Consider the following 20,364-nt stretch of genomic DNA (forward strand, 5'->3'; position numbering starts at 1 on the left):
GTTTGTGCTCGCTCTCGTGCGCGCGCTACACAGTATGTGCTCGCTCTTCTGGGAGACTTGGGATGTCTGATTTTTACACAACTCACACATACACTGCATATCAAATCTGCCGCCTTTTCAAACAGTAACGTATTTTCCGCTGTTCCAAACCTCAACTGTGCGCATGCGTCAGGGGAACCAGATGATAGGCTTACATGTTTCCCGGCTTGACTGTTAAAAGCAGACGATTGCCTTTCCAGCGGGAGGGACGGGACATGTGCATACAACCGCCATCTTTGGCGTTACGGGTTTTCCCTATATAGTTGTATTGAGGATTGAGGAAGTGGCATGTCTCTATATAAATAGTCTCTGACCAAACCCAAGACGAGGCCATTCCCCTGATGGAGTGGGCCCTTACTCCTATAGGGCACTGCAAACTATCCATCGAGAAAGCCTCTGCTTCGTGACTGGAAGGCCCTTCGAGCGGCCTCTGAAGCCCACAAATAGCTGCTCTGTACACCCTAGGGGCCTGAACTGGGCAGAGTGGGTGTGACGCATGCTCATCCTCAGTGGAAAGGAGAGCAGAGAGCCTTATAACTTGTGATCTGAAGGGCGTGGAAAGCACCTTAGGCACACAACCTCTTCTCGGTGCAAGGACAACTTTACTGTCATTAGGCCTAAACTTGAGACAAGATGCGTCCACTGAAAGTTCCTGCAAGTCGCGAACTTGCTTGACCGATGCCAAAGCTAGCATAAAGGTTGGTCTTTAGCAAAAGAGGCAGAAGGTTGGTTGCTGTGAGCGGGGGCCTCGAGTTGCCCTCGGGATTGTGGACCGGTCCCAGGATGGAGCCGTGTGGGGGTGAGGCAGATTCAGCCTCCTGGCCCCTCTGAGAAACTTGACATCCAAGTCGTTTCTCCAAACTGATTGGCCAGCCATAAGAATGTGGTTCGCTGCCACATATACCTTGAGCGTGGACAGGGAGGGTCCACTGTCCAGCAGCTCCTGTAGGAATGAGACTATAGATGCGACCTCACAAGATAGAGGGTCTATATTCTGGGATGCACACCAGCCAGAAAAATAGTTTTTAAGCATATAGGCGCCAGAGGTTGGCCTCGCCTCTGAGATCGTGTTTCCTCTCAGGAAAGATGTGAAGGTTCCCATTGAGGGGCGATAGATAGAGGCAACTCTATAACAAATTGCCAAATTGTTCCTCCCGCTTGGGAAAGGAGGTCCCCAATGGGATTGGCCATGGAGCTAGTGTTGCCAACTATTTTCAAAGGAAAGTAGCTAAGGCCTTCCCCAAAAGTCGCTAAATGTCGCTAGATGACATCATACGTCAATTAGCATATTAATGACGTCATCGCGTCGTACTTGCGTTCTGTCAGCCTAGTGCGTTTTCTCTCTAAATTAATGTTCTATTCAATATAATATAGCCGAATGTCAAATAAAGCTGTTCTCGTTTCCTATTTTTTTGTTGCCAGACAATTGAACGAGTAGCTATAATATAGTGAATGATTACATTTTTTATTGGCCTATGTGGAACATTATCTGAATGGGAACCGGATGAACTGTGATAGTGTTTACAAGTAATAAGCACAAGAAAAGAAATAAAATTAAAATGGTCAAACTAAATTCTTTAAATATAAAACAAAAGAAAAGCAGATAAGTGATAAGTCCATGGAAAAACACACTGCTCATTCGCGTCTGTCAGCGGCCGTGCGCTCCTCTCAGCCATTCACTGAACAGGGGAGACGCAGCTAGAGAGAGTGACGACAGGGAGAAAGCAAGACCTCGCGCTCGCAGGACAGTACTGGCAACATTTGGAGGTTACTGGGGTTTATCCAAAAAGTCGCTAAAATTGTCGCTAGTCGCTTTTTTGAAAAAATGTCGCTAAGGGGGTCTGAAAAGTCGCTAAAAATAGCGACAAAGGCGCTAAGTTGGCAACACTGCATGGAGCAGCTGATAGCAGCTGAACCATCCCTGAGTTCTGCCACCAGTATATATATATATATATTTATATATATTATATCTAGTATTTTTTTTATATTTAGAACAATTTTTTGTGTTATATCTTTATCGTCATCATTAAAGCCCATTCACACCAAGAACGATAACAATATTAGCCCGAAGCACAATATCGTTTTGTTTATTATAAGCGCACGCTGCAGTTTTGTCATCTGGCGCTTTAAATGCTCAAGCTCTTTCAAGCAAGATGGATTTTGATTGGCTGTCAATGTTTTTATCATCCATTAGCTGGTAAAAATCGCTCTGAAAGTAATTTCAACGACATCGTTCTGCTGTGAATTTATCATTGTAGTTGTGCTGTGGACTTTGCTATTCTTTTATATTTAAACCGATTTATCTTTATCGTTATAGTTATTGTCCTTGGTGTGAACTGGCCATTAGGCAACAGCCATTAGGTTGCTCCAAGGGGATCGTCTTTATAATAAGTAACTCGCTGATTAACTAGTACGATGCATTGTTGAAGAAATCAACTAGTCACGACTGTTTCCCGAAACCGTATTGTCGCAAAATTGTCGTTCAACCACTTTGGTTAATGATGTCACGCAGGTGGCGGAGTAATAACTTATTTTAATGAATCTGTTTGAGATCGAATTAATGCCAGATTTTTTGCTATAAATTATGGACATGCTTTTGAGGACTAAATCTAATTTTCTCAGGTATTTAGCTTTATTTGCAGATTCAATTGTTCTTACATGGGCTACTAGAGTACGTACACACATGCGCACTCTTAAAAAACAGCGCTTTAAATCTCTTGACAAACTAAGAGACGTAAATTACATTTTTATATATATTCGAAATAAAAGATATAGGTTGTACTGAATGTCAGCAAGCTTATTTTGCTCTAATAAGGATTTATAAGTCCACATGTCATGCAAACAAGAAACTACTAACCACAATTCAAGAGCTGTCGTTCCAACCACACTTTGCGATGCTGTTTGCGAATGTTCATTGAAACACCGACTCGTAGAACTACGTTCAGACCATGCTGACGATGCTTTTGGGAAACGCACCTAAAACATCTGCTAAATAGCTACCTGCTTAGAGAAAAGGCCCAAATCACATTTTAGACAATTAAAATGTCCCCTATTTAGAGCAGGCACCGTCTGCTTTTTGAGATTTTCTTGTTTTTGTTGGAAAGCTTTAGTTGAGGCCTGTGAGATAAGATATGGAGGTTTTTAGAAAGAAGTGGGTGGTTGCTCTGATTGCTAAGATGTTGAGTTGAAGAAAGAAAACAGCAAACACTTTTTATGTTTTGCTTTCCTGAAGTTCTCAGGCCCCACAAATAGCAACCCCACCCCTAAAAATAACAACACAACTTGATGGACATTAGATTCAAGACACAAGATCAAAGATATAACCAAAAAGATCACAGATAAGATTTTTTCCAGAAATGGTTGCATTTCTTTTTATACAGCAGGGTTTATATTACATTTATTTATATATATATATATATATATATTGTTTTTGCACATATGATGCCCTACTTGTTCATGTCAATTTGCCATCCTACTGGCAAAAACATGAAGTGGTTTACGTCAAAAGATTTACCCGTGACAATTGTTCAGTCATTCCAGCTTTGGCACTGTGCAATGAACCTGGCACACTGTTTTTCATGTTGGGTTTACATGAAAGACAGTGTGTTTGTACTGAATGTGATGGACTCATTATGCATTCGGTGTGTGTGTGTGTGTTGGGGGGGTTTGTGGCGTCATTGGCAGTTGTATAATAGCACTGCTGTGCTACCAAAGGTACTTTGGTGGGTGTGTCTCCCAAGCCTCCCATTTGCTGATTACACAGGGGCTCAGTGTTCCTTTCAGTGTTCAGTCTAAACACATGGCATGAATTAACTCAATTCACGTTCACCTACTCTACTGAAAAACCAAGAAAACTATTAAAACACATAACAAATCTTTTAAAATATATTTAAATATTTAAATCTTCTAAAATATAAGACATCCAATCTTTATTTGTGGACTCTATTTCACTTCTTTTTTTTTAAATCAGAGATTCACTATTTAGGAGACAAGATTCCCAATTTCACTAAACCAGGCTGGTGGATATTCAATAATGTGCAGTGGAATAGAAAGAGATAACAGATGAGAGCTCCAGAGAAATAAAATCATACATTACAATCAAACAATAAAAGTACAGTATAAACACATCACTGACAGAGCGAAGCATAACTAGCAGTGCAGTGAGATGAGTACAAACAAATTACAGCCAATTTGCTAAATGGTGTGTAGCAGTTTGAGCGGGGCTGCACAGTGTGAATGCTTTGGTTGCAATGGGACAGATGCTGTTAAGGGACGTAGTCAAATAATTCCAGAAAAAGTTCACCCCTCTCTGAGATTAAGTGTCTTGCTCTGGCACAACAGCAATAGATAGCATATTAAATTCTGCAGGTGATGCATCATCTCCATTTGAGAAAAAACAAGCAACCTTGGTATTGATGGCCCATGACCATTAACCTTTCAATTACTCACCCCACCCCACTAATTAACCCGTTGAAGGTTGTTTGCTATGCATTGGTGTTAATTTGCTAAATTAATTTGAGTCTCATTTGATTCAAATGTCTACACTGTCACATTTTGTGCAATCTTTGTGGGTCCATAAAAGTGGAACTAGGGGCCGTTTACCACACGCGACAACTTCAGTGCAAGTTTTTGAATATGATACCAAATCAAAATATGATACCAAAAAACGCTAATTTGTGAAAACGGTGATGCATATTAGGCTACATGTCTTTAAGCGCGTAGTGTTTCTTTACAATGTGACATCGCCAACTACTGGCCAGGCAAGCGATACAGCGTTTTTAGTTGTTATGGTGGATCCTGTTAACGGGATCATTTTGACAATGTTGTCATCTGTACATGAAAAATGCAAAGGAAAAACATCCATTTTGTTGTGTACCCTTAGAAAGTGTTACAAACTTCTAATCAACTATATATATATATATATATATATATATATATATATATATATATATTTAAAACAAGTCACCTAACACTTCTTAGTTTCCACAGCTTGTCTAAAAGAGTAAAAAAATTAGGCCTTTAAATTTAAATTTGACCTTAAATTTAAAAGATAATACTAATTAAGCTACACACTGAATGTTTTATCATTCATTTATATTTTATATACACCTCTACCTACATTGTACTGTATGTGCAGGTGAGCACACACCAGTCAAAAAGTGCAAAAGTACTAAATATAGTCACACAAACACATGCAGGTGTAGTGTTCCCTTATCAGTCTGTGTACTTACAGCAAGTTCGTCATATTTCGATGTTATCTGTTCGTGAGCATTTACATATTCATTTTCTCACTCCACCAAACCAAGTTAAATGGTCGTTGTCCCTGGTGAATCTTTGGGTACATCGCTGACGCTTTCTTCAGGGCTGAACTTTACACACACACACACACACACCCTCCTCCTCATACACTTCTTCCAGCACTCGTTAACTCCGTCTCCTCGTGGTTGCCATCTCCCCGCGGCGCGGAGGCGTTCCCACGCCGCTCAAATACAGCGCAGCGACGCGCGCCTGAATCACTTGGTTTGTCAGAGCGCGCAGAGTGAGGTAAGCAGAGCCGCGCGGCCCACGCCAGGAGAACATGCGTTTGCCTCGTTTCATAGCCAATCCCGACATTGTAAAAGAGCGCGTTGGTTTCAGTGTATAGTGAAGCGTCCCTACCGCTACAATTTCGATTTTACTGAAAAACGGCTTACGAGGAGACAAAAAGTACGAGGTTTGGACGTCTACTTGCCGTTCAGCTGTTTGTGGAGGACGCATGATTTATCTGTGCCGGACCAAAAGCGAAGCGTGCATGAAAGGTGAGTCTTTTACGGAATTGTATTTGGAAATGAAGTGTACACAGTTTAAGGAACTTTATTTGTGCGCATAAGGTTTTTTTGTTCTGTCATCCTTGTTATAGCCTACATTAGTTTAAGATGGTCTTTCAGCCTAAACCGATGAAAAGTAGAGTGGTCTCATCTAATTTTTTCTTTTTTTTTAGTTGACCATTTTTTTATTTGTCTTTATGCAGTAACCTAATATATGTCTGTCAGACTCAATTCAACAATTACTATAACATTTTATATATTTTTTGACCTTATCAAAAAAACAGGCTGGAAGAAGTGTAAGCAATTTTTGGGCATTTTTCCCCCCGCCATATAGTAGGTCATCAATATCATATCAGTATTGGCATGAATGGCATCCGTTATTTAAAAAAACAACAACAACATAGTGATTCAACCACTATGAAGTAATAGCACCGATTTGTAATAATCAACTCTTCAAGGCTTGTGGGTGACCACAGTGAATCTCTGACTAAAGTTCAATACAGACTTTTAAAGTCAGTTAAAGCTGTTTTTCCTCCATGTTGACAACAGCATGTTTAAAAAAGTGTATCTATTATTAGCTGCAACTAGAGGATAACAATCAGAATGACTTTACATGTACGTCTAGTTGCCTACTGTATTTGACTATGAACGTCCTTATCATGCGAGTACATCTGAGTGTCTCTTGACAACAAATGAGGCAACATCACAGACAAATGTAATATAATTATTCAAATGTAGTGAACAAAAAAAAAAGCCATTTCAGACATGGTTCACAAATCTCATTCTGGGTCAGATGTTTACAAAGGTTGGCTGACTGAGAGGTCATTTCCTTACAGGTGTGTGCACTGTATGTGTCTAGTTGCCTCTAGATCAAATCAGTCTAGGTTATTTTGTGTTGGCATTCCTTACATGACACGCTACACACCATTGTCTTTGGGACAAGAAATATTTTGAAGGTGGCGGGATGTCGTCTAAAGCTGTTTCCTGTAGAAAGTTTCTCTTCAATAGGCATCAGAGCTAAAAACAGTTGGACGTCTGAGTGGTGACCAACATCAGAAGCCTCTGGGAATGCTCAAATAATGGGCCAGGAAAAAGACAGCAGGAAAAAAAAAAGTGCAGCACAATGGTATCGGCCACATGGCCAACACAATGTGGGAATAAAAGTGAGGCTTGTTTTCTGGAGCACAAGACAATGGGAAAAAAAAAACCCGGCTTCAAGTGTTACATAATTTCTGCAAGGTGGAACTTCAACACCCGTCCATGCATTTGGACTTGACCTAATGAGGCCCTCAAGGGTTTTGTTAAAGTACATGTTAGAAATGGGTGGTGTGCATGTTTCTACATACTAAGTATATACTTATGGGATACACTTGTGCTTGGTCATCAGTTTCTTGGTCAGAAACTTGGGATGCATGATATATATATTGGTACCATATTGATTATCAGCCAGTATTAGAAATGTATTCATATGTATTCAATAATGTGTTTCGGACCGTATTTAATTATGTGTGTGCTCATTTCCTCTATTTTTACATTTAGATTACATATGCTGTGAATTAACTCTAAAATTAATCTTTAAAAACACAAATTTAATGACACTTAAATTTAATATTTATTGAATGTTCTGATGCCTAAATTCACTTTTAGTTTGTATTTATACATTTTAATGTTGGTCATTTTGCAGTTATCAGCCATAAGGTAAAATAATTAGTGGCTTATCCGTTTTGGGCAGGTTTTTTAAATTTGTCCATCCCCACTCATCTAAACATGAACAAAATGTTAAGCCCCTTCAACATGGTGTGAAGCTGCTAAATTGAAGTGGAAAGTACTTCTCGATGTCCCCCCCCCCCCCCCCCCCCCCCCACACACACAAACACACACACACACACACACACACACACACAGAGGTTCATTAACGTCCTTTTTCCAGCAAAGTGTCTCGGATGACTCACAGACGTTCTTCCACTCTTGCTAGACTCAAATGTGGCCTGTTTAATATTTGAAGCTCCTGTGCTGCATGCAGGAGGACACAATGCACACGTGTGTGTTAATGCTTGACTGAAACTGATCCTATCCTGAGATCATTGGTGTGGGTTTATTTGTGACCATTTTTCCATGTAAAAGCTCACATAGTTGCACTCTGATTGCAACATAAGAACATAATATTCTGGGTAATTTTTATACTTAAACATGTAAATATTGTGTGGCTAAAAATATAAAAGGAGTGAAAAAACCTGGTAATAAAAAGTAACACTTAGGCCACACTTGAGTGAGTAGGGCTTTTTTCTTTACCCAAAAGACAGTTTCAATCATACTTGATTTTTTAAAATGTGTTTTCCAGTTGTGTTGTGATTTGAGTTTGACAGTTTCTTTCTCTTCCTCCTCTGTTTCAGATCTCAAGGCTATACTCTGCTGCGCCACACTGGGAGGCTTACTGGATAAGCAGGAGAAGGATCCCTGTGACTCCAAAAAAGCTCCACTTTTATCTTCTCCCACGATGGCTCTGGCCTCTTTCCAACTGATGCAAACTCTAAAGAACTCACCGGCGGCTCTGCGTCGGCGATTCCGTCGGGACCGTACGGAGAGCCTCTCTCATGGCGATCCCCTTTTCAAAGTGCACTACCTCGGCACCAAAAAGATCTTCTCCCTGGACTTAGAACAGGCGGAGGAAGCCATCGACCGACTGCTGGACGGGGCCCCCGGGAAGCTTTCTAAAGACCATGCCCTGGTAGTGCGGCCCCGATACGTTGAAGTTAAAGAACTGAGCACCGGAAGGCAGCTCACTAAGACTTACTTGCAGGACATCGCGTACTGCGCCTCGCACACGGCCAGACCCAATGTTTTTCTGTACATCTGCAGGCAGCCCGGTCAGCAACTGCAATGCAGAGTGTTCTGGTGCAGTCGGGCAGAAAGGGCTAAGGACATGACCGCCTGCCTAGCGAGGTCGTTTCAGCGAGCGCTCAATGACTGGCAGGGTGGATGCGCCACCTTACCGCAGGGGGACGGGATCGCTAAAGAGCCGGAGATGCCTGGTACGCCCACTGCACCCAGAGGGTCAACATTGCCAGCCAGTTTGGGAAAAGGTGAGTTGAAGAGGGACAAAGTGAAGGCTGATGAGTGCAAGATTTCTGTAGCTCACATGTGCCACTGTCCTGCAGAGTTGTAGCTCCAAAACTCCTTCCTGGAAGTTTCTAACAACCCTGAAGATCTTCAATTGCTGGTTCAGGAGTGTTTGTTTAAGGTTGGAGCTAAACTCTGCAGGATAGTGGCTCTCCAGGAACTGAGTATGTAGCTCAATCAGCATGGTGCTAGCAATGCCAATGTCATGGGTTCAATTTCCAGGGAATGCGTGAACTGATCAAATGTGTACCTTGAATGCAATGCAAGTTGCTTGGGATGGAAGCATCTGCCAAATGCATTAATGTTAATGAGTGCAATGAGGAATGCAAGCACTGGAACAGGGGTTCTCTTCTCAACTCTGGCCCTTGAAATCAATTTTCCAGAGGTTTTGCTCTAACCCTGATCTAACTAACCTTCCTGTAGCCTTCTAGTAATCCTGAAGACCTTGATTCACTTGTTCAGGTGTGTTTGATTGGGTTTGGAGCAGGACAGTGGATCTCGAGAGCCAGAGTTGAGAACTTCTGCACTAGAATCTTGTAAAATTCAAATTTCCTCAATGTTTTGGTTTCCGTTTCAAAGTTGTAACTGTATTTTGTTTTGTGTTGCAGTCCGTTGGAAGAAGAGGGGGTCGGTGTCCCACAGTCCTCTCCGTGCCATCACCAGAAGAGGTTCTGCCAGTGACAACTGGCATTGACAGTTTAATTTTGTGATGCCTGGGAATTTCCACAATTGAATGTGAGGAAAAGGACAACCACGCCTACAACTGGTGGAACTTTTGAGCTTTGATGGAGTTTGCAACTCAAGCTTGTGCCGAGTCTGTGTCTGTACAGCTAACACATTTGAGGTTACCAATTTACCAAAGTGATAAACTATAGGTTTCCAGAGATCATTATTCGTGGTTTAGGAAGTTGATGGATTCAGTCGTTTTATTTCTGTTTGCTTAAGGACTAAGAGACAAAACCAAAGCTGTTCATCTGCACTGAACTGGTATCTAGTTTTAAAGCCGTGTATGTATCACAGAGTTGAGTGTTTCTAGTCGGTCTCCTCCTCTGTGTACATGTCTGGGTAGTTTGTTAATGTGACTGATGAGCAAAGAGACCGTTTTTGTTTGTATTAGACGTATGAAGAGAGGATCCGTGTGGAAAGTGGGTGGATGCATGATGGTAAACAGTAGCACGATCAGAACGTCAGCGTTAAAGCGGTTTAAAAGTGTTTCTATCCCAAATGCACAATGGAAGTAATGCTTTTTATGGTAAAGACAATCAGCTTTTTATCCTACACTACTGTATGCTTCCAAGTGCTCTTTTTCATATGGCCAAATCTCTACACAATGATATTGAATTCATATCCTCCATGTGAACATCATTCATGGGGAATTATTTGCTGCATATTTACTTGGCATCAGGACCGACTTGACAATCAGGACTGGTTGTAATTTGGCATTGGAAAGACGGAGGTACTGAGATTTTTGTTTCTGGTGGTCTTGTCTTATAGCCATATCATGCTTTGCCGGGTTCTACCTCAGTTTGCCATTTTTATTCATAGCTTCTAATTCCCAACAGATAATGAACTGTAGAGGTAATGGTATTACTCTGAAAACGAGAAGTATTCTCTATGCACCTGCATTCCAGCAGTTTTTGAGGCCATAACCCCCCTTTTTCCTATTTTCTTTTTTTCTGTAACTGCAAGTTTTTACAACATCAGCCCATTTTTCTTAAAAAAGAAAAAAAAGCCAACTGTCTCCAGGCAACCGCTTATGACATCAGAATGCTGACTGATTCAAAGGTATGTTTGCATAGAGCGTCATGTCCTTGAAAAAGCAGCATCGTTGCACTGCAGTTGCATGTAGTTATAAAGCGCAAGGAAGCATTTTTAAGTGGCCTGGTTGCATAAGTATTTTAAAACAAGGACACTCTGCTTCGCATGACTGGAACAATCAAGTTTTCCTAGTACAAAGATTGTCTAGCACTTTCCTTCACACTGTTACATATGCTTACTGAGAATTGTATCATATATCACAGTAGTCAGTGACTCATGGTATTAAACATTGTGCCTGATGCGTTAGGGCAATTACGTCAAAGGATTTTATCCTTATGGATTTTATTTAAAGTTGTATTAAACCATATCTGGCGCTACAAAGACTTAAGGTCTGTTGTTGGATCTGTTCTGTCTGCTTTATGAGGTGTTTAATGTTCTATGAATGTTCTTGTACCTTATTTTAAAACTATTTGCGTGTACCTATTTAAATATGAAATGTATTTTATGGAATATTAAACTTTTTATACATGAAATGTTTGTGTCTTATATTCTATTCACTTTATAAACAGACAAAAGACTCTAAAAATAAAGGTTCTTTATTGGCATTGATGGTTACATGAAGAACCTTTAACATCCATGAAACCTTTTCATTGCACAGAAGGCTCTTAATAGTGGGAAAAAGTGTGAAGAATTAAGAGAATCAATATATCAAAAGAAAAAATAGAGCCTCTGCTTTAAAAATAAAGGTTTATTCTAGCTTAATGCGTTCTTTTTTATCAACATTTGAATGTGGGTAAGTTTCATTAAAAAAAGCAACATTTTGAGCAAAAAGCTGAAAAAAAAACAGTTTTTGTCAGAGACCACGTCCAGATCGGATTCAGAACGATGATCAAAACACAGATGAAGTAGATCGAGTCCGTCAACACCCCCAGAAGCTTCACAGTCCAACAGTCCTGGGTCGACATTTCATTCGGTAACATTAGGCAGTTTTGATTTCGATGCTGTTTAATGTTGATCATGTTATTTTACATGTGCATCTGCTTACATATAGAAGGGATAGAGTTAACAGTGAAGACACCAAGAACTTCTAAGGGTACGTTTACACGAAAACACTGTACTTAAAACATGTTTTTTTTTGCGTACAGACAACCATGTTGTCAAAACGATCCCAGTTCACACGGGTTCATGAAAACGACTAAAAACTCTGTATTCTGCATGTCAGGTCAGTAATTGGCAATGTCACATTGTAAAGAAACACTAACACACACATTCAGTGACTATAACAGTATTCAAAAACTTGCACTTGCACACCTGTTTTTAAGTTCGCATTTTCCGGGCCCCAAAACGCTGTTGTCGGCCAAAAGCATAAAAAGTTTTCCGTTTTTAGTAGAAAACGGTGTCGTGCAAACGGCCCCTAAAACGCCAGTGTTTTCCTTGACTTCCAGGACAGTCTACATCCTTAAAGAGGGAGCAGTTTCTTCATAAGTCATGGGGCGCAAATCTTTTAATGCGAGGGATTAAAATACTCCTGGTCTGATTTCATAACTTTTCAATACGTGCTGTGGTTCGCAAAAACATGCCATGGCTGACATTTAGGAGCTTAAAGCCATGGGGCTAAAGCTGTCATTATTAAACCTCTTTATTTACACAAATTAATGTTTCTTAGTATCAAAATAAATAAAGAACAAAACATACTGTATTAGTTCATGGTTTAACTTGTAACCGTTCTAGATTGTGACGTTTGGAGTTTTAGGCCAATTGTTAAAATCCTCTAGAGTTGAAAACCCTTGCATGCTGTTGTATTTTGAAGCATCAGTTCTCATTCGTCGGGTAAGTGACTTGAAGTCCTGTGAAACCGGTCACTGCCTTGAAACTTCTGGAACTCAGAGAGGCTTTGGAAATGAAGTCGTCTCAATGGCACCAACTCTGCCACAACTAAGAAACATAGAGGATGATGGTAAAAAAAGAAACTAGCCTAAGGCCTGTTTTTCACAAACTGATAAAAGCTGTGGCTCTAGCAAAAAAGAAAGTGATTATACAATACATTAGTGATTATATGCAACAGACACAGGATGTATTGTACGACTGGAGAAACTGGAAGAACTGGAAGAGAGAAAACAACTCTGAGAAAACAAAGGAATTAACATTTTAACTCTCTCTTGCGAAATTAGCATTCCCATCCAAGACACATTCACACCGAGTCAATCACCTCAGTATTGTTTTAATTTGCTCTCTCATCACTTGAAATTCACCCAAAAATTTGAATGTGAACAATCATCATACAACACTATACATGATTGGGCAGGCCTTACAATAGTAGCCTATGAATCAAGCCTAAGACTTCGCTGTGTATAGATTTTTTTATTGCTTTTCTTACACGCCTTATCTTGTGAGCACAAGGACAAAAGAACTTTCAAAATGTTTGGATCCTGATTTCCCGGACTCCAAACTTTCAAAGAAATTCAAGCTCTGTGCTCACCCAGATCATAGAACGGTTCCTCTCGGCTTCCCTGAACCACAATCATCTCCAGGAAATTCAGGAGGGCCCCGGTGGCCAGGAAGCGCTCTGGGAGGGACAGGGTTTGGAGGTAGCGCATGTCCAGAGAGAAGGGGTTGTCGGGAGGCGGCATGGTGCACAGTCCCACCAACTCACTCACTACGTCCCATACATGAGTTCCTGCAGGGCAGAGACATGTTTAGTAAGGCTCTTCTAAGGGTACGTTTACAGGACAACTATGTACTAAAAATGGTGTTTTGCGTTTTTCGCGTGCAGAAGACAACGTTGTCCACAATCTGAAGACTGACTTGTGACGCAGCCTGAATCATAATCACACACTGTTCGTTCGTTGGCCAGAGGAGAACTGAGCCTGGTTTCTCCCAAGGTTTTTTTCCTCCATTCTGTCACCTGATGGAGTTTGGGTTTCCTGCCACTGTCGCCTCTGGCTTGCTTAGTCGGGGACACTTAATATTCGACAACAATATTATTGATCTGACTGTACTGATGAGAACTGAACTGAGCTGGACAATGACATCACTGTTTTCTGTAGAACTGCTTTTTTAGATGAAATTAACTAATTTAATAATTGATGATCTTTAAAACGTAACTGATTTAACACTGAACTGACTTCAGCTGAACAACTTTTAGAGCTGCTGTACAGCCGAAATGAACTGTTTTCATCATTGAATAATTTTTCTGTTATCACTGTAAAGCTGCTTTGAAACAATCTGTATTGTATAAAGTGTTATGTAAATAAAGGTGACTTGACGTTCACACGGAACTAAAAACGCTGTATCATTCATGCCAGGCCAGTAGGTGGCGATGTCACTTTGTAAAGAAACACTACACGTCTATAGACTGAACACTTAATACCATAGACAGTATAAGAAGTGGACAGAGCCATCTCATTGGAACTCAGTTGAGACAGTTGAAGCCCATTTTTAGCGATTTTTGAGCACTTCCGTTCCTGACGCGCAGACTCAAACCGACTCAAACTAAGCTTGATGACGTGAGCAACCTGTCTGACAGACGTTAATCTTCTAGTAGCTGTGCGTGAAAATTGCCAACGTTAATCTTGCAGAGACGGGGAACTTGAGCAAAGAGTTCTTTGGCGTGAGTGAGCAGGAGTAAGTATTCCGTTGCTTTTATGGACTCATTATCTATGGGCTTCTCTCTTGACGGGACGTCCCCCCGATTGCCTGCGAGCTTCTCCTGCTGTCTGTACGGTAATTTCTGTACAGCGCGACAGAGAGTCGAGTGGTTATGACGCAATCGTTAGCCTATTTTTACTAAATCTGTTTCTACGGGGCCATAATGTAACATAGAAGGTAATGGAGCCCTTTATACATTGTCGTGTTTCTTTAGAAATAAACAATGGACAAATGGAGTCTTTAAACGCCTCAGATGTAAAGTTATTCGCTGTCAAAGTGACGCCAAAATGAATGGGAGTCAATGGAAATGCTAACCCAAGTGAAGTTCTGCTACAACATGGCGGCACCCGGCCGGCTTCAACTTCCGGTCGATGGATTACCCCCTTGCTTAATACTCATGCGAGTGTCACTGTTTTCACAGATTCGCATTTTTGTGGTTTACACGGAGATGATAACGGTATCGTTTTCAAAAACGTGCACTTTGAAACCTATTTTTTTTTAAATGTGCATTTTTTAGGCCCCAAAAACACTGTTGTAAAGTAAATGAACGGCTAAAACGCATCATTTTTAGTTGAAAATTAAAACTTCATTATAACCAGGGGCCATTTACACAACACCGTTTTCAACTAAAAACTTTTTATGCGTTTCAAAGTGCAAGTATTTGAAAAACGGCTGAATGATTTTGGAAAATAATCTAATTTCGATTTTTTTTTAACCAATATTGCGATTGTGACTTAATATGCAATTATTTTTTAAGCTCTTGATCTTCTGTATTATTCAACAAAGACAAGCAATAAATCATTGTATAGTAGTGGTGGTAATCTTTCCGAATCCATTTCCGATTCTGGGAGTCATGATCCGATTCCAAAAGAAATATTGATCTCCTTTTTTTTCATATTAATAAATCTTATTAATAAAACTTAATAATACAGCGTTTTTAGTTAATGGATCATTTTGACAATGTTGTCTTCTGTACACGAAAAAACACAAAGGAAAAACTTTTCCATGTTTAGTACATCATTGTTGTGAAAGCGTACAGTTTAGTTCTGTTGCTAAATTTGAGGTAAAGGCAAGATGTTTGCTGCGTTAATAAGTATTATGGTAACACACAACTCTTTGTATGTACAACCACCATAAGCCACAAAAATAAGGCATATGTGCATTCATACGTACATCATCTTTAACGTTTTAAATATTTCTAAACCTTGAGCCAGGAACATAAAGAAATGGTGTATATAATAAAATAGTGAAATTATGGCCAATAAAAATCTTAAACCTTGGGGTGTTGAAACCCAGTCTGTGACTGACTTAAGTTTCATTGGTGTGTCCTTGACTAGCGTATCAGTTCCTCCAACGTTTACTAGGCGCTCGTGATTGGATCTAATCCAGGCATAAGGTTGCCCATACTTGGCATAGCCGGCTAACAGGAACAGGGTGCAGTTCATTTCCTGCAATGAGAGAAAAACTCTTTTGAGACCCTTGACTACTGCTAGACAATCAGAAATGTTGTCTTGATATCTTAAAGAAAACTCAAAAGTCAAAGGGAAAATACAAGGGTGCACTATGACTATGCAACCTATATTGTATTTCATCTTTATGTCTTCTCTAATCAATTTCCCAGTGTATTTTAGGATTAGTAATGTTCTTAAAGGGTTAGTTCACCCAAAAATGAAAAATCTGTCAGTAATTACTCACCCTCATGTTGTTCCAACCCCGTAAGACTTTCGTTCATCTCCGGAACACAAATTAAGATATTTTTGATTATATCTGAGAGCTGGATCACTCCTCCATGTTGCACGTCACACGCATCACACACATGACCAGCGTCGGCCAATAGTGAGCCTACGTGTGACGTACAACACAGAAGCGCTGCGCAGTTACACTACGTGAAATATCACGGCCGTACAGAGAAGGAAATGAATAGTTGAATAAAGTCGTTATTTTATTTTGTTATTTTTTTGCGCACAAAAATATTCTCGTCGCTTGATAAACTTAAGGTTGAGCCACTGTAGTCACTTGGACTATTTTAACGATGTCTTTAATAACTTTTCTGGGACGGCAAGTTTCAATCCCTTAAGAAGTCTATGAAGGAGTGATCCAGCTCTCAGATATAATCAAAAATATCTTAATTTGTGTTACGAAGATGAACGAAAGTCTTACGGGGTTGGAACAACATGAGGGTGAGTAATTACTGACAGATTTTTTATTTTTGGGTGAACTCTCCCTTTAATCTGGGAATTTGACATTAGTTCTTGAAGTCTGCGAATCTGAAACGATACTCACAGGAACAGCGATCTCTTTCTCACTTGGTGAGGCTGGGAGAAGATGAGAATCAACATCCCTATAAGTGAATAATGAAAAGAATGGATTTACAGCATTTGGTTTATAATTGCTGGAGTGAGTCGAAGGATATTTCCTCTCCACCTGCTGGGAGTGTGTTGCGGTGTGGCCTCGGGCGTCTGGTGTTCGTGCTGTGGAAGTGGTTCTTCTCCTGCTAAAGGTGAGCTGGCGTAATCGCTGTCCAGACTGTAACTGCTACTGCAGGTTGAGCTGGTGAAGGTGGAGGCCACAGACACTGCGAACCCAGGAGAACGCCATCTCTGTGAGCAAAGAAAGACGAAGCCATCAGATGTAACTATCACTGATGCTGCAGCAGTTCTTTCCAGAGATATACTAGTATGTGTTTATAGAAGTTTGTAGCTGTGCTACAACTGATGACTTAAAGGGACAGTTCACCCAAAAAATGAAAATTCTGTAAGAATTAGTAAGACCTGTAAGACTTTCGTTCATCTTCAGAACACAAATGAAGATCTTTTTGATAAAATCTGAGAGATTTCTGTCCCTCCATTGACAGCTACACAACTACCACTCATATGAATTGAGTGGTTTAGTCTAAAATTTCTGAAAAGACACAATCGCTTTATATGATTAACAGATTGAATTTATACTTTTATTTACTGTACATTAACATTCATCAACTCACACATCAGATGTGGTAAACGGAAGCTCAAGCATGTTCGCTTGACGTGCGAGATCCAATGAGGTTCATTCTCATGTTACGCATCACATTTGAGCTTTATGTTCGCTGATCAGTGTTTATATGTGAATAAAAGCCTAAATTCAATCAGTTCATCATATAAAGCAATCGTGTCTCTTCAGAAAATTTGAACTAAACCGCTCAATTCATTTGGATTAGTTTTACGATCTATTTATGAACTTTCTGAAGTGTCAAAGTGGTAGTTGCGTAGCTGTCATGGAGGGACAGAAAGATCTCAGATTTCATCAAAATGAAAATATTTGTGTTACAAAGATGAACGAAAGTCTTATGAGTTTAAAATGACCTGAGGGGGAGTAATTAATGACAGCACTTTCATTTTGGGGTGAACTATCCCTTTAACATCTCCAAACATCTTAAACTTTTAGATATAAAAACTGTCTGAGAGAAAATAAAGAGAGATAAATAGATTAACGGAGACCCTACCGAGTCATCGTTGACTACGGTCAACAGAAGTTCCTCTCTCCCTCTTAGCCAGGGCTGAAAATAATGGAAGCCCTACAGACAGACATAAAAGACTGAAAACAGTGGAAAGATATTTTTTCTTCTACTTCTTCTGAGACTAAATTTAAACAGTATCTCTTCCTAGAGATTTCAGACCTTCAGACTTGGTATGCTATATATTTTCTAACTGATCCAACTTACGATTTCCGTTAAGCAGACGATCAAACTATGAAAGGTCCCATAGACTTTCATTAAGGGGGTCAAGACTTTTGCACAAAAAGACTTATACGCTACTTATACGTTATACTTGAGTAGGTACCGCATTTGAATATGAGATTCAAATACCTATAAAACCTATAAAAGTACGCTCTACTGTATATAGTGTGAGTGTGTGTAGTATGAATGTAATCTGGAGGTACTACATCTGCCATGTTGTCATTTTCATGTGACCTACCAGTTGCGTCGCTTCACTGCCATTCATAAATCCTCTCACGTGGCCTCATGGGACAGTAAAGTGTCCAGTGAAGAAGTAGTAGGTCATCAGGGGACTTTTTACATAGGCCTACCGTTTTTCGAATCCTATGGATTCGGACATACTACTCTGTTGGCGTACTGTTTTTCACATGCTATATAGTAGAGAAATATTCGATTTTGGACGCAGCAAGTAATTAAGATAGCAAAGCTTAATGACTATCCTAGGACAACATGCTAAAACATGCTAGTAACATGCTAATTCATGCTAGCAATGTGCTACACATTCGTATAGTAGTTATATGCAGTCCTTTGGCATCTACCTGTGGTATTTAGCAGCATGCTAAAACATGCTAACAACTTGTTAAATAATGCTAGCAACATGTTAATCATGCTTGGATGCTTGCAAACATGCTAATTTATGCTAGCCACATGGTAGTGACATGCTAATCATGTTAGCAACATGCAAAGAAATGTTAACAACGTGTTAAATCATTCTAGCAACATGCTAACAACATGATAGCAATGTTAAATCATGCTAGTAACATGTTAAATCATGTCAGCAACAAATGCTGAATTATGTTAACAAACTGTTTAAACATGCTAGCAACTTGCTAATTCATGCTAGCAGCATGTTAATTCATGCTAGCGACATACTAATCATGCTAGCAACATGTTAAATCATGCTAACAGCATGCTATAAACACAGTTGCAATGTGCTTTTAAGTTATTTCAAACTTTCAGAAAAGGCTTTGTGAACAAACTCTGATGTTGCCTTGACAAACTTCACTGATCTATGAAATTATAGTATTAGGCTATTCAGTACCAGCCCACCTGTAAAGAACCCAATATTGCAAGTTCGGACAGAAAGTGCTGGAGTCTCGTCATGTGTTCTTGTTCCTGCATATGTCAAAAAAGCAAACAGTTTATCTAATTAGCTGTTATTGTATTGTACACAATACACACTTGTATAACAAATTGTTTTTAATCTTGAATGAACAGGATTTGATGAAGCCCACATCTAAAGGGCTCGTTGCTCCGTTACTAGGCAACTGCAGCCAAGCCTGTCATTGCCAGCGATGGGTTAGGAGGAAAATAAAAAACCCTTGTATTTAGTAGCCTATGAGTTTACAAATTTTGTTTTCTCCTGACACGTCATTATAATACGACATTTGCAACACCGTTTGTAAATTACTGTCAAACAATATCTTACCGCAAAAACGTTTGTTTGAGCATATATGATGCATGCAATCAAGCACATTTTATACTTACACCAGAACTCATGTTTACATGCACGCCGATGGACAATCAAACCACTTGTAAATGTGATGCATTTACATTGGACAAATTACTGCAAGCACACTGCATGTCACGCCTATTTCCATATCCTCTTCGTCTCCCCCTTACTATAGGCTACATTGTGTCACTGTCCTTGGAAATTAATAATGCAAGCAATAATCTCTCATAATGTTTTTCATCCACGGGTATGGGTGTATGGGAATTCAGATCTTATTATTTTGTATTTCTCGCGTTGCTCATTGTGCAGATGCTTATCCATCCAAGGGATCTGCTGCGTGTTGTGCTCTCAAAGAAAAACGTAAAATATCACATCGCCCCATGTGTAAATACTTTCAATGTATTTGTGGAGAGTAACGTTTAAAATACCATTAAAGGATTCATAAGTCAAATAAAATCAAATCCAGCACGAATAGTCAATGACGTTTGAAAGATGTTACATCAGTGCACAGATTTAGGTTCAGTCATATGACCAACATGCAAAATCTGTATAGCCACGTGATTTTTTATAGCCAACTGCCGTTTTGTGTTCTGTTATAAGAATTAGGCCAATTAATGTTTAATGGATTGCATTTGCTCTGTGGTACGGCACTGTAATTTAGCAACTGGTATGTTATTATTTTCATTTAGCCACATTGTCAGGTTATTAGCTAGGCTACTTATGGCCTAATAACTATGTTAACTGATTAAAAAAAATATGAACAATCTCGGCAGTATTAATGCTTG

General features: G+C 39.8%; 2 protein-coding genes across 2 annotated transcripts; one reads left to right on the forward strand and one right to left on the reverse strand.

Annotated features, from left to right (window-relative positions):
• Positions 1-5,493: 5,493 nt before the first annotated feature.
• Positions 5,494-10,368, forward strand: si:dkey-19b23.8 (uncharacterized). The gene is made up of 3 exons (XM_056269642.1): positions 5,494-5,837; positions 8,240-8,929; positions 9,575-10,368. Exons 1-3 carry the CDS (start codon positions 5,795-5,797, stop codon positions 9,658-9,660), a joined length of 819 nt encoding a protein of 272 aa, XP_056125617.1. The 5' UTR covers positions 5,494-5,794; the 3' UTR covers positions 9,661-10,368.
• A 1,913-nt stretch (positions 10,369-12,281) lies between these two features.
• si:dkey-19b23.7 (uncharacterized) lies at positions 12,282-19,788 on the reverse strand. Its single transcript, XM_056269632.1, has 8 exons — positions 19,615-19,788; positions 19,177-19,242; positions 17,854-17,925; positions 16,797-16,972; positions 16,656-16,713; positions 15,649-15,820; positions 13,204-13,401; positions 12,282-12,659 (listed from the first exon to the last, which is right to left on the reverse strand). The coding sequence occupies exons 1-8, from the start codon at positions 19,624-19,626 to the stop codon at positions 12,544-12,546; spliced, it is 870 nt and encodes a 289-aa protein (XP_056125607.1). The 5' UTR covers positions 19,627-19,788; the 3' UTR covers positions 12,282-12,543.
• Between the last annotated feature and the right edge of the window lie 576 nt (positions 19,789-20,364).

This window comes from Rhinichthys klamathensis, unplaced genomic scaffold, assembly GCF_029890125.1.
Source record: "Rhinichthys klamathensis goyatoka isolate OS25496 unplaced genomic scaffold, OSU_Roscu_1.1 h1tg000286l_1, whole genome shotgun sequence".
In the NCBI taxonomy this organism is placed as follows: domain Eukaryota; kingdom Metazoa; phylum Chordata; class Actinopteri; order Cypriniformes; family Leuciscidae; genus Rhinichthys; species Rhinichthys klamathensis.

Coding starts and splice junctions, on each gene's coding strand:
- si:dkey-19b23.7 (XM_056269632.1), bottom strand. Junction 16,973..17,853: donor CCGTAGTCAACGATGACTCG/GTAGGGTCTCCG, acceptor CTTTGCTCACAG/AGATGGCGTTCTCCTGGGTT. Junction 13,402..15,648: donor CTGGGTTTCAACACCCCAAG/GTTTAAGATTTT, acceptor TCTGCCCTGCAG/GAACTCATGTATGGGACGTA.
- si:dkey-19b23.8 (XM_056269642.1), top strand. CDS start 5,795: ATGATTTATCTGTGCCGGACCAAAAGCGAAGCGTGCATGAAAG. Junction 5,838..8,239: donor AAGCGAAGCGTGCATGAAAG/GTGAGTCTTTTA, acceptor CCTCTGTTTCAG/ATCTCAAGGCTATACTCTGC. Junction 8,930..9,574: donor GCCAGCCAGTTTGGGAAAAG/GTGAGTTGAAGA, acceptor TTTGTGTTGCAG/TCCGTTGGAAGAAGAGGGGG.